We start from the raw sequence: 15,494 nt of genomic DNA on the forward strand, positions 1-15,494 counted from the left end.
TTGCAGACAAAAAGCAAAGAGCTTTTGAAAACGATGGTACTAGTAGACTAGCCAAATAATAGTGATGGGACGATTACAACATTTGCTACAATTAATGATTCTCATCTAAATTTCTGGTTCCAAAACTTTGTACATTTCTGAATACTTATAATAGAAACGTGGCTTTTTTTCTTAATTTTTAGATTACTGTAAAATCCTGTATCATGTGCGTATATATTTTTGCAAAGGTATAAGTACACTGGGGAGGGGGGGGGGGCGTACATTACATGATTAGATATTTCTATTTTCTTTAATTTTTTTCTCATGATTGAAAATAGTGATTTGATAGGCATATTGTGAAATTTGCATCTATATTTTTCATCCGTGCGATTTTTTTTCTTCCTATTCATCCAGTCGTGCCATCATTATATCATTTTCACCAAAGCTCCGTATTCTTATATATCTATATTTTTATTCGTAGTTTGTCATTAGTAATGGAATATTACTAATTAAATAACGGAAAAGAAAATTAAAAGAATCCTTTTGGGAATTGAAAATAAAACTTAAATTTTCCACAATCAGATACCCACCAATTTTTTTCTTTTTTAGTTTCCGATTAATCGTCCCAACCAAACATTTTTTTACTCATTCTTTTTACTAACAATGTATTTGCTCTGCAGACATACTTGTGTATTTGCAGACTTTGGCAAGCCAAATGTGACCTGAAGACCATAGTTTCAAGACACCTGTCTTAGTGCATTCTTCTGGCAAAAAGTCTGTTCACTTGCGTTTTCTTATAGAAGTAATTTATATATGTGTGTGTGTGTGTGTGTGTGTGTGTGTGTGTGTGTGTGTGTGTGTGTGTAAGACTATAAGAAAGCAATAGGAATGCAGAGAACCGGATGTTAACTTGATTTGATGTATGGACAAACAAAAGTCTTGTAGTGCTTGTTTTTATATCTTCAGATATCCATTTATTTTCCAGATCAATCATTAAAAATAAAAAAATAGATAAATAAAACCGGAACCTAAATTTTAATACCTAGTTCTCTACATTGCTAGAATTTTATACTATTCCACATTTATTTAGCAGCAAATGCTTCAGGCAAACTACCTCTCCCTATAATATATTATATATATATATATATATATATATATAAATACTGTACAGAAAGCCAGAAAAACATTGGTACCGCGGTTTCAAACCTAACATAAGGGGGACCAGTTACATTAAATAATGTTAGGCTCTCGTCAGCCATATTGTTTTGTTTAATTTTCTATACAGTTTTAAATAAATATTAAGTTCTTATATTGAAATTTTTTCTTTGTAATCGAGCACTTTGATGGAATTCTTTCCCAAAAGCAGTGAACAAATACATAAATATATATATATATATATATATATATATATATATACACACACACAAATACATATATACACACATAGTACTTATCACATTTCCAAACAGGTTTTTATTGAACTCATTTAGTTTGTCACTTCTTCAGTAGAATTTAGAAAGAAGGTCGGAGGTTATATTGGCCGAAACGTTGCAATAATAACATAAAAAGATAAGTACAATAATTCAAATGAAGCAAAAAAAAATACATAAAGAGGTTTAAAGAAAATCCATAAAATGTTTTAAAACTGCACACGCAGCGAAGTAAATGTTCAAACATGGAAATTAGAATTGAACAGACGATGTAAACAGGGAAAACGTTGTTGCTAATAAATGAAGCTTTTCTTTTTCGTTTCTTTGCATGTTCATTTCAACGTTGTCAAACGTGACAGATTAAAAAAGGAAGCCATTTTTTCCTTTTGTAGCTTTTTAAAACAAAAAGGATACAAAAATTGTTTCTTTCCAAACTTCATTCAACATCTTTTTATGCACCATTTACTTTCTTAATCCACAAAAAAAAAAAAAAAAAAAAGAAAAGACAGTCTGAAGATATGTCCATTCGTGCTGCACATTTAGTGATGAAGACAATGTGAAGTGGATGATCAACCAAGCCAATCAAAGATGTGAATATGCATCTATAAAAAAGGTTGAATTACAAAGGAATGACATTTTCTTTTAAATGATGGCTTCAATTGCATCTTTTGTCTTTTTATTTCATAAAATGTTTTGATACAGCAATATTTGATGCCTCATTATTTAGAATTGTCTGAAGACAAAAGAAAAATGGTCATGGCCAGAATTTGATTTTCTCTTTATTTTTCTTTCTGTTTTTACTGTAACATTTTCCTGTCTTTCATGCAAGTGGCATTCCATTGAAGACAGGGGTGGACTTTCTGAACAAGAATTCTATTCTGAGAATTTATGGTGGATTGCGTCTTCACGAGAATGATAGCCTAAAATCTAATGATTCGGTTATCTGGGCATGGAGGGAGAGGGTCATAATTTATTATTAGGAAAATTACTTTTCACAGAAATATTACTATTTTTAACAGATAGGATTTAAATTTAACAAGCTCTACACTCTAGGGTCTGCAAAAATGGCTTTAAAAAATGTGTGTGGAAGGGTAAATATTTCCATAGAAATGGGTTACAAAAAAAACAAAAAAAAAAAAAAAAAAAAAAAAAACTATGCTATAATACAATTTTATTTGATTGATTTCGTCCCTGTTCAAAAGAAGATACTAAATTAACCATCATAAAATCAAAGCAACCTCCCTCCCCACTGATAGATTTTTTTTTGGGGGGGGGGGGAATATTTGCTGAATTTTATCACAAGGCCAACTCTACAAAAATGCCTCAAGCAAACAACATTTGCCCAATATAATTGCTGTTTTGAAACCAACTGTTTTGGTCTACATTAATCTGTTTCATTGTAGAAATGAAGTTTTTAAATAAATACATAGAAACAAGAATGGAGATTCTTAAGATGCGTCTATTCAATCTACATGTGACAGACCAACCGACAAAAATAAAAATTAAAAATGTGAGTAATAATAAAATACATTAAAAAATATATACAGGATGGGGTTTGGGTTATAACAATTTTTTTTCTCTCCTTTTGAAGTTTTTGTTGAATAAATAGAATTAAAAAACGTTTTCTGCATCAGCAAAGAGACAGGTATGTTTTTTCAGATGAAATCAATTTCAGATCAATAACTGTCAGTTTTTTTTGTTTTTTAATTTTTTTTTGTGTGTAGGTGAGATTAAAGAACATCTTACACATGCCTACAACAACGTCTGAACAGTGCCGCTTTTTTCCATATTCTAATTTAAAATTATATTTCTTTTATTATTTCAAACATGCTGCATTAGTTTCATAAAAAGTAAAAAAAACAAAAAAAACTCAGCCCATATAGCAGATGTAACCATTCGTTAGCTAATGATATTACAACATCAAGAATGGTTAAACTTGGTAAATTTAGCTCTATGGGCTAAGTTTCCACTTTCTATAAAACTGACGGTATCAATAGAAAAAAACAACAACTCATGTATAATGTTCGTTTGAATAAAAAAAAATGCTCTTATATGTAATTGAGCACTAATACATAAACAGTAAATCATACAATATTTAGTATATTTATTTACACAAATATTAGCTACATATGTGCATAAATTTCGAGAAAAAGCTTCTTGAGGCTTCATCAAAGCTTGTTTTTCTAAAATGAGTCAGAGTAGAAACACGTATGCACATATGTAGCCAATTATGTTTGTAAAAATAAATACGCTATAATTATGCTCCGACTGTAAATTGAGAACGTTTTGATAAACATCAGAGTTTAAGTGAATTTACATCTAGGAAACTCCAACGATACAACCATTACACACACACGTTTTGACAACAAGTACAAGTATCAAGGAAAATTGCTGCTGATGACGACCACGGATTGAAAGTGATAGTGAAAAATGGCTGACAAAAAAAAAAAAAAAAAAAAAAAAAAAAAAAAAAAGAGCACTCGGCAACTTACCAACTGAAATGAGAAAAAATGCTCGGCAGATTGAGAAAATCAACAGAAAAATAAATGTCGTCTTTAATCAAACGTGCATTGATATATATATATATATATATATATATATATATATATATATATATATATGAGAAAGAGAGAGAGCCTACATTTTTAACAAACTGGTGAGAAGCGTAGGATAAGAATGGTGTGGTCAACCATATACAATGCAGAATTGTCTCTAGCAAAGTTGAATTTATTATTCACGGAATCTCAATCTCGATCCAAATGACATGAACCCTTTCATTTTTCCAGTTGAATTCCAGCAGAAATCAGCATAATTCATTGTTTCTGTCATTCAGTGGGAAAAAGAGAAGAGACACAAACATTGATACCTCTGCTGCTGCCATGTCATGCAAAACAAAAAGGTCTTTCACATGGATTGAGAAAAGGATAAGAAATGAATCCGATAGAAGAGGTGGAGAGGAAGTTGAAATGTAAAAGGGACGTTTTTAGACTACTTCACTTCTTATATAAAAGGTAGTTGTCTGTGTGTATGCGTGTTTGTATGTCCAGCTAAAAGTCAAACACCATTAACGAAGGACCTACAAAGTTTATATTTTCTTGATTGGCATTGTCTAAAATTTAGAAAAGAAAAAATTCTTTGTTAGTCAACCGGGCATTTCCGTGATGCTTATTGTGTAGATTTCTATCAACATTTTGTTTATTTTTGCACCTTTTATGTGTTATTAGTGTCTGAAGACAGCCCTTAGTTGTCAGCCATGTTGTGCTGTTTAATTTACCAACTCGGCATTACTTTTTTTTTTTTTTACCAGAATAAAAGCTTTAAAATACGTTAAAACACAAAACTTATCCAGGTAGAAGAGTAACTAACTGGCCCTTGGTAATGTTTGTTATATATTTGAATTTTTTGCACTTTTTTTTTTTTTTTTTTCGTTTCTTAGCTTCACTAAGTCACTGTTCCGTAATGGGTGTGTAACTCATTTTTATGTTATTTCCCTTATGCTGATAAGAGTTATGTTTGTGCGTGTCCAGAGAGAGGAATGGGCTGGGCAAAGAAGAACTATTGGGGATGGAGGAGAGAGAGACATAGAAATCATGTTACACTTTTGTCGTGGGCAGTGGCAGGTGACCCTGCTAATAATAGTTTAGTTTAAACGGTTCACTAAAAAAAAAAAAACAACACAAAAACAAAAAGAAAAACTGATTATTGTGGAAAATGTTTCACTGACATCTTCCTACGTTATTCTTCCCCTCCCCAAATTGTAGAAAACATGAATACTAGAAACCATCATTTATTATTAAATAAGAGGATGTTGTCGTTGGTGTTGTTGTAGAGGAGAAAATGTTGATGTTTAAACAGCCTGACAAGAAATTAGGTCATAAAATCTATGACCATGAAAAAAAGTCATTTTATGATTTTTTTTCTTTAAATGTCATTTCCTTTGTGCAACAGCAAAACGAATTTTTAGATGAGGATTGATAATCTCTACTATTGTAATGAAAAGCCGACAGACTTTCTAGTGCAGACGGGATCAAGGGGTCAAACCAAATCAAACTGGTTGATTTGGGCTTAAAACTGGAACAACCTTTACAAAGACAAGTGTTGAGTGCATAATGACGTGCCAGTGCTATATCCTTCCTCTACCTCTAAAATATATATAGAAATGCAGTTCGAGTTTAGAGTCAGCAGTTCAAGTCTGACAGTCGTCAGAAGATGAAGATTTCTCATGGAAGCAACAAGAGGTAGCGAGGGATGTATGGTAAATGAATCAATAGAAAAATTCCTATCCCCCAAAGGATAGTCAGAGAACAAGAGCACCACTTTTACCATGAAACAAAGTTCCAATCGTCCAGAGAAATGAGATTTGCATTGTTATTATAAGCTTTTGTTTCAGGGGGGCTCAAGGTAAAGAGATGCGGAGACGAGATATAAAGGTATGTGCTGTTTCATTCTTATAAACCCCTCAAAAGGACTGATTCACTGTAAATATGAACATTGACTCAATATAAGCAGACACCCCATCTTCTCCCCCCACAACAGGACACTATTATAGAAAAGTCAAGGCACGGCCAAAAAACAGGAGAAAACCCAAGTTTTTTTGTTTTTTTTAAAGTGAATTAAATCTATTAAAATCCATTATTTTTCAGCAACTTTTCTTTTTCCAGAAAGAGAAAAGCATATGAAAAGCAGAATATAAAACATTTTCTATTTTTAATGGAATTTTAAAGTTTCCCAATAAACCATTCACTGCTATTTTTGTCCCGACAGATAAAACATTTTCTATTTTTAATGGAATTTTAAAGTTTCCCAATAAACCATTCACTGCTATTTTTGTCCCGACAGATAAAACATTTTAATATTTTTAATGGAATTTTAAAGTTTCCCAATAAACCATTCACTGCTATTTTTGTCCCGACAGATAAAACATTTTAATATTTTTAATGGAATTTTAAAGTTTCCCAATAAACCATTCACTGCTATTTTTGTCCCGACAGATAAAACATTTTAATATTTTTAATGGAATTTTAAAGTTTCCCAATAAACCATTCACTGCTATTTTTGTCCCGACAGATAAAACATTTTAATATTTTTAATGGAATTTTAAAGTTTCCCAATAAACCATTCACTGCTATTTTTGTCCCGACAGATAAAACATTTTAATATTTTTAATGGAATTTTAAAGTTTCCCAATAAACCATTCACTGCTATTTTTGTCCTGACAGATAAAACATTTGAATATTTTTAAAAATTAATTTTCAATTAATTATTTTTTTGTCTAAATATGATTTAGAATGATTTGCTATCAGAATATGCAAAAATATAGCAAGTTCCTGGATTTCAAATAATTCCATCTTTTATCTCACACATGGAGAAATTAAAAAATCCAAAATTTAATTAGTTTTTAAGAAACTATGATAGCCCATACAAGACAAAAGTTCAGATCGAATGATCCACTGTTCAAGCCTGGATGTACCTTACCATTTTATTTTGATTTTTTCTTAAGTTCATTTTACGATAAAAGAAGAGGTATCATTTAAATCATTTCTTTGTTTGCATATTTTAAAACTAAACATTAATCAGAAGTGACTTTTCCAGGGCATTCATCGTCAAGCCCAAATATCAGCTAACGTGATATTGTAAACAAACACAGACGGAATTAGATGAACGACATTATCATTGTTTTATTTTTGTAAATTAATCCACCGGGAAATTATTCTTCGTATAATAATAATAATAATAATAATCAATAGAGGATTGATTCTATAATAATGGATATGCAATCTACATAAATTAAAATATGTTAAAGTGTATTGTATGACTGAGCAATGCAGGGCGGCCAGCTAGTGTGTGTGTGTGTATTCTGAAACAGCATTATTACATAAGATTCTTAAATAAGCATATTTCATTTTGATCAAAGGGCCATCTATAAAAAGAAAATATATAGAATGCAAAAATGAGTACAAATTTTACCACATTCAATCATCAATTTGGCATAAAGCACTCCTAAATCAACAGGCTATAACTTTTTGCCAGTTTTTAACAGGATAAAAAGTCTAGTTTTATTTATAATTTGAACATTATAGAAATTAAACTAAAAATGAGGAATCCAAGAGCAGAACTCTACAAAGATTCTCATGGATACCTAGAAAGATCCTAAGAATGCATCGAGAGGGTTTGAAAATTGTAAATTTACCAAAATTATTTCAATGTCACTTTATTTATGTCCTCTCACTTGATAAAATTTGAGTTAATATTTGAACCCAACTCGAAAAATTGCAAAAAAATAAAGTGGGGAAAAATAAAAATTAATGGACTTGGGGTAAGAAGACGTCAGATTCCATTTCACTATTTTTAATCCTCTTGCAGTCATTATTAATGTCTTATTTACAGGATGTTGGCAGCCTAATAAGGTAACCATTATAGATAAAAAAAAACACGGGCATTATTTAGTTTCTTAGGAAAAGGTCAAATATATTTCATCAACTCAAAGGACGGCGACTGTCGTCTACTGATAACATGGGTGTTCTGAGTTCAAATCCAGTTCATTCCACCATAAAATCACTTTCACTTAGGATGTTGGCAACGTTCTCATGGTCCCCCCCCCCCATAAGTACCTCAGGTCTTTCTAAAAAGAATTCTGACTAGAACAATATCTAGGAAACCAATGCCAACAATAGAATGCTCAGATTCATACAATATGATGATGAAATCCTGATGACTAATAGGAATATTATTGATCCAAATGTTCCATATCTTATCTAAAAATGGTAGTTTCAGGGTTCAAAGAGGACATTAATCCAACATGGGGGGGGGTGAAAATAGATTTCCTTTTAACAAAAAAGATATGTACAACAAATAAGGAACTTTCTAGACAAAGAGTAAAAGAGAAAGTCTGCGATGAAAATCTGATAAATGTTAAGAGGAACCAAAGAAAAATGGTTCCATGTGCTAAGTTGAAGGATTACGCATTCAGTCAGGCAAGATCCTCTTTCCTCCCCAGCGTGATCTCAACTCCATATGGGATATTTGAACAAAAAAAGATAAACAGGAAGAAAAGTGTTTATGTTCATAGTTAAGAAGTGGCTGACAAAGATGGAGAGGAGGAGGAGACAGTTGTGAGGAGAGATTTGCTGGCTGAAAACCTTGGTTGTTATTTTCAAAACAAATTCATCAAACAAATCTGATTTGAGAAGATTTTTTTTTTTTTTGCAAATAGGTGTTATCAGCAACAATCCAGACACCGCAGTCAGAAAGTCAATTACAACCAATTCAGAAAGTCAATTACAACCAATTCAGAAAGTCAATTACAACCAATTCAGAAAGTCAATTACAACCAATTCAGAAAGTCAATTACAACCAATTCAGAAAGTCAATTACAACCAATTCAGAAAGTCAATTACAACCAATTCAGAAAGTCAATTACAACCAATTCAGAAAGTCAATTACAACCAATTCAGAAAGTCAATTACAACCAAGTCTGCGAGCAACTCTTCAAATACATGTCGACATTTCTTTGAAAACGCAAATCAATCTTCGTTGGCAATCTGAACTTCCAAATCTATTTGTAAAAAAACATGAAACTAATATTAGAACATTGTATACTTCCTTTCTCTCCGGTATTTATATTTCTACAAGGTTTCCTTTCTCTTTCAACTATCATCCTTATCAACTTTGGCATTTATGTTTCCACGCTTCAATTAATATGTGTCCGCCAGTCAAAGTATTTGTAACAAAGCCACGGAAACATACGCAACAACAGCAGCATCTCACGTCTGCAAATGACCAAGTCGTGACAAGAGGTGACATCACAGTTAAGGAAGAGAAAGAAAAGTGGAGAGAAATCTCGAACTACGTCGTGGTAAGACTTAAGCACATGTTATTGCAACAAGAACTTTGAAACAAGATGGAATCTGAACTTTGAAAAATTGTTGGACGACTGTGTTCCATGGGACCAGCTACAAGATAGCTAGTTGTAGCTGCAGACTAGGAAACTGACCCCAAGAGAAAAGCCAAGATAAAATTACATGTCGATGGTTTGATGATAAATGCTTCGTCTTTCAACTGAAAAATGTGCCTAATTGCTTTTGTTTGTTCCTTTGTGATTGCGGAAGTATTGAGTCCAAATAAACATGTAACGTGAACGTTACAGTATGAATATTAACAGTTGTGTGGATCATCATTTTGCCACTGCAATTGAGATGATGGAGTTTGGTAAACTTCATCTTTTTTCCATATGAATGTGTGTGCATGCCACCACTACACACACTGGAAAGCAAGACGACTGACCTGAACTTCCACCTACATACAGCGCCTTGGTAATCCTAAATGGTCATCAGTCTAATACTGGCCAAGTCAGTATTGCTTAACATTGCTGATCTGATAAGAACCAGTGTATCAATGTGATTGTGCCACATGAGGATAGTGGTCCATGAAAACACAATGTAAATAATGACAGAAATCCTTATCAGTTTCACATGCTGGCATGTGTTGGATGGCTTTCAGAAATTTGCTCCCAATCTAACCTATCTCTGACCCAGTCTTTATCCTTCTTTCAAGTTCATCCCAATCACTCCTTGCATGTTTTCCTTCTTCAGATGTCTTTTGTTGAACTTTGGAATTTTTGTTGAAATTAAGGAATTTTGAACAAAATCCTTTGATCCACAGAGGTAGCGTGCTCTCATTCAATCAGCCATGATCAGGTAGAAGTCATAAATTGTAATTGTAAACTTTGTAAAGATTCTAGAGTTTGACAAAAAAGATTTTTCGAGTCCGACAAGATACACCTGAAGAATGTTGGAGGTTACATCGGCCGAAACATTGTGTGAATAGCACTCAAGATGAGAACAATAATCAAAATAATCAATCTTCATATCAAAAATTCAGAAATATAGTGGTGCGTTCAATAAGTTTCCAGATTTTTTTTGTACAGGAATTGAAAATTGTTGCACACTCTTGAAAATTCAGTATGTTATTGCTATACATACTGCGAGATGACTGACAAATTTTTATGATTTCACGTTCAAAGGAACACCCTACTAAAGCCCAATTGTCACAGCTGGTGAATTTCAAACATGAATGGATGTGCGGACACTTTAGAAGAACGATATGCAATAAAATTAATTATTTAAACTTGGAAAAAATGCCACTGAAACGTTTGGAATGCTTTGGACTGCTTTTGGACCATCTTGCATGAATTGAGCATCAGTTTTTGAGTGGCATAAGAGATTCAAGGAAGACGGTGAGTTTGTGAAGAATAATGAGAGGTACAGGAAGAGTAAGGAAGTCAGAACACCAGAGTTGATTGATCAAATAAAGAATTTCTGTCAGTATGGGAACTGTACACAGTAACGAGGGAGCGTTTCTATAAAATAAAATAATCAATAAAACAGTTTAAAATGTGTGCCAATGTATTCTAGGCAGTCCTAATGATCAAATCTCAAAAGCTTTTAATTCACGAGATAGTTTTAAGGCCAGAGTATAGTAATGGAAAGTTTAAAAGGATTAGAAGTATCTAGAAGGCCCCAGAGGGTTCTGCAATAATCAAGAATGGGTTAAGATGCCATATAAATAAAATTTCAGGCGGGTGCTGGGATTATTATTAAAGTCCCATTTGTAGTCTTTAAGCAGAATGTATGCCTCTCTAGGTTTCAATTTGCCAACTTTATCGCTAATTTTTAATTTATTAGTAATTTGTTTACTTTCAGTATTTATTATATCTATGTAGTCGCATTCGTTTGTGTCTAGTTTTTTGTAATGTTTTCTGTGATTAGTTTGTTATATTCTTGTTTATCTATTTCATAAAAATTTCTGGTTTTATCTGCTTTTACAAAGATTTTATTAGAGTTGTTTATGTTTCTAATGATTTTGTGTAGTTTCCGTTGGAAATTGTTAGGTTGATTGTGGAATTCTAAGTTTTTAATTACGTTTAAAAGGTCATTTTCAAAGTTTATCAAAAGGTCTACAGTTTTCACATTTTTAAGGGTTTTAAAACCATAGGATTCTTTTTTGTTTACGTTTTCATTTTTAAGGAAGAAATTTTCTCGCCATTGCATTCGGCGTAATAGTTCATCTGTTTTTTGGATTAATTTAATAATATGCTTGCTGGGTGTGGGGCTTAAAAAAAGTAGACACCATAACAAACTAACACTAGCAGAAATAATAATAATAATAATAATAACAAACCAACCCCGGACAAGAACAACCATACTATAAATAAAAATACTAATAACGAACAAGATAAATGCAACTGTAGACACCGCACACTTTGCCCAGTTCAAAATAAATGTCTAACAAAAAGCGTAGTTTATCAGGCAACAATATTTGCGAAAGAAAACCCGAATAACAAGAAATCTTACGTAGGCATGACTTCCTTAGATTCCAAAACCCAATACTATGACCACAAAAGTACATTCAACAATAAAAAACACCGTATAAAAACAACACTAGCGAATAAATACTGGGAACTCAAAGAAAGCGGAAATGGAAAATAATAAGACAAGCTACCATGTGTAGGCATTTAGACGACCCATGTAGATTATGCCTTCATGAAAAATTTGCTATCCTGTACTTTAAAGAACCCCAAAATCTATTAAACTGTAGAAGAGAAATAGCAAATAACTGTTCACAAAATAAAATTTACTCTAGGATAGCGATACAAAATAGTTTTAAAACTAACAAAAACAATAGAAAATAAACAAATAAATAAATTAAATAAACATGAATTGACATAAACAATCACACATATATGTATGCATATATATATGTGCATATATGTATGTACACATGTATATTTATATATAAACTAACAAAAAAAAAAAGTCTGCCTTAAACCACTAACCTAGTTTTAAAACAGATCCTTTGTTCGATAAAATGCATGCCCATTGGCTGATAGGAAGGGGTGCGGTGGATACTAGAAAGCTGATTGGCTAACTAAATCCTCAATAGAAGAGGACCATATAAAAACGATAAACAACCACAGAATTCGCGCATAAGCCTGAGGAATCCTAGAGTGGATGAAACGCCGAATATTCAGTGTAGCTTAATCGCCATATATATTTTATAAATTACTAAAATATATATATATATATATATGATGATTGCTACTTCTTGACAGAAGTTTGCCATCTCTTCAGTTAAGTGTTGTGCGTCGGTGCGCACATAGGTAACTTTAATTCAGCTTATATAAATTACACGTGATATAAACTTTCCTTCTTGTAAAGGTGATTGCATGATAGTATTGTGAATCCTCGAATGTCATGCTAGGCTACTTTTAGATTTGCAGATTAGACTATAAATATGACAACTCAGCCTTGCCAGATCTCCTGTAAAACCCTCCTCATAAGACTGTCGTTCCTTACTGTGTGATTTCAGATGATTTACAAAACCAGCTTTTGACAAAAGGTATCTGCCACATATAGTGCATTTCAGTTTCTGCTGTAATTTCTCTGACATTATATTTTCGTTCTGCTTTCTTAAAACACATTTTAAGACAGCAAGATATAAAATTCAATTCAATTAACTTTCATGAAGTTATATACTTGGATTTTACCGTCACTGGATTATTTATCTTCCACCAGACTATCCATTTATGTGTAATCACCTTTTTCTTCACCATATTCCCTCTGCTTCACTTTTTTGTTATCAAGTAAGATTTTTGACTTACTTGTTGTTTCATCAAATACTTTTGCATGCAAAATCCGATTTTAACTCATTTCAAAGCGCTTTTTTAACATGTTTTATTAACTGTTTGCTCGTATATATATATATATATATGCATACATACATACAAACACATTTTCTAAGCAATAAACCTAAATGTGATAAAAACAAATTGGATTTGTTCTTAAAACAATCAAATAAGCAAATGTCATCCGTTTTAAATTAAATTAAAAATATTTTTATCTTCAAGAGATTACAACTATGTGTGTGGAGGGGAGGGGGCGATATCCTTTTGTCTTGTTTTTTCTCAGATAATCGAATTTGTGTCATATTAATAAAAAGGTTCTAAGATCAATAAAATTAGCAAAAATAAAACAAATTCGATCTTAAGTGCAAAAGTTGCATCACTCACTGATAATCTCCATCTTTATGCACGCGAGTTGTTGACCTTGACAGTTGAGTTAACATCAAAGAATATGGGCAACAGTGGAAAGAAGAGGTTTCAAGAAAATCCTTCGCAACTCATCCAGGGACAGCATTATTCCAATGAGGAAATCCCAAACTTCACCGAACAACATACACTCCGAAAGCCTGATTAGTGAAAATGAAAGAGGAAGCTGGGATGATACAGACTCATAAGATCGAATGGGCACTACAAACAGAGGAGTGGGGAAAAGCAAACCAAAAAAATGGGTGAACCAATTCCTAGTGAACCTGGAAGAACTTTAACAACTCGAGCCAATCATTAAAAGTGAATTCAGCTGGCATGATATTCATCACGGCAGTGCACTTACGGTCCTAAACGGGAGTTGCTGCTCATCTATCATTAAGAACATAAGAACCAGGAAAACAAATTCATTATAAATTTTTTAAGAAAAAGAAACGCATTCACTCACATATCATCAGGAAGGTCCATGCTTTCCAGTTCAGCCGTTACTTCTGCTATTTCATCTTTCAGTCGCTAAAAAACAAAAATGGAAAATAGTTTATATTTGATAGAAAGAATGGTATCCAAGGTCCATTACATTAGGATACATTAAGATTCATCTATCACCGATGCTGAACAGACATAAAAATTTCATATAAAAATACCTTTTAGTTGAGTTGTAAAAAAAAAAAAAAAAAAAAAAATTCTTTATGGAAATCGCTCCAGACAAAACAAAGCCACTTGATGTAACGAATTATAAAAAACAAAAATAAAAGCCACTACTTTAACATGGGTAAAAATGTTGCAAAGAGAAGATAAACAGAAACAAAATAAATCCGACGGTCAGCATTTTTCCATTTTTGAACAAAAGCATTTATTACTGCTTACTCTCCTGTCTCGACAGCACTTAGTTTCTCACTGCCACATGTCCGTCTAACCTGGCACACGTTTCTTTCTTACGATCACACGTTGGCTACAGCCAGTCCATTCTCGCCTTCATTTTACATGTCTGTTCAGCATCGATTTTTTTTTTCTTTTCGACCACATGGTGTCCTTTTTTCTTTTTTCAGACGCAAACCAGAGCACACTTCCTAATTTGAATATGTGTTCAAACAATGCTCCTGCTGCTAATACAATCGCTTGCCAGCCATCTTTCGGCTGCTGCTGATATTTTCATACGCGCTCATATGTGCTCTGTTATACTACTTGAAGGTCAAAAACTAACCAATGATGTGTGATATAGATAAATTCCAACCCAAAAAACAGCATCTCTTCTCCCTTTGTCAGAAACATCACTCATAGAATGTGAGGACTAAAGTAAGTTAATAAAGAATTACAAGGCTGCTGAAATTAAAACTCAATATTTATAAAAGGTGTCATGCGATGTGGTAGATTTATTATTTTATTGACGACTTCAAGAAATTAACAAAATAGGTTTTGTCTTGGCATCTATGCAGTGTCTTAACTCCACCCAAGTGAATTGAAAAACAAAAGTGCATGTAAAGTGCTGTAAGAAATAGTTGGAAGATTTGTGTGTTTATATTCTAAGACTTCTGATTGGCTGCTGGACCAATCACTTCACTGGTAAACCTGTCTTTCTACAGAAAAGGAAAATAGTCCATAAAATATTTGATTGCTACAAAGAAAAAAATTAACGATAGAATTATATTTGAAAAGGCAGATAAAACTCGAAATTTCAGCAAAAAAAAACTGAAAAAAAAATGTCAAGAAAATTATACACAGTCTTGTTTTTATAACAAAAAAAAACAAGTTATTTAGGAAAAATATCACCATTCTCCTTTGCCGGATCCATTTGATCAGACAAAGAAGAACGGAGATATTTTTGAGAGAGAGAAAAAAAAAAAATTGAATAGTTGTAAATGAATGTTTTAATTTCTTTGCATAATTTCAAAGACAGCATTTACTTTCAATTTGATCGTTTTTTGAGTGGTCATTATAATTTTCAATCTCAAGGCAAATGCTGCACTATATCAGATTTGAAA

General features: G+C 32.3%; 1 protein-coding gene across 1 annotated transcript in view; it reads right to left on the minus strand.

Moving 5' to 3' along the window:
* Positions 1–15,494, minus strand: part of LOC145280125 (cytohesin-1-like) — a 340,097-nt gene that overhangs the window by 184,051 nt on the left and 140,552 nt on the right. The window contains exon 3 of the mRNA XM_080131884.1: positions 13,961–14,025. Within this exon, the coding sequence (XP_079988010.1) occupies positions 13,961–14,025 (65 nt within the window). The remainder of the gene's footprint in view (positions 1–13,960; positions 14,026–15,494) is intronic.

The sequence above is a fragment of the Euprymna scolopes genome, chromosome 7 (assembly GCF_053919585.1).
Source record: "Euprymna scolopes isolate OS-2025 chromosome 7, ASM5391958v1, whole genome shotgun sequence".
NCBI classification, from domain to species: domain Eukaryota; kingdom Metazoa; phylum Mollusca; class Cephalopoda; order Sepiida; family Sepiolidae; genus Euprymna; species Euprymna scolopes.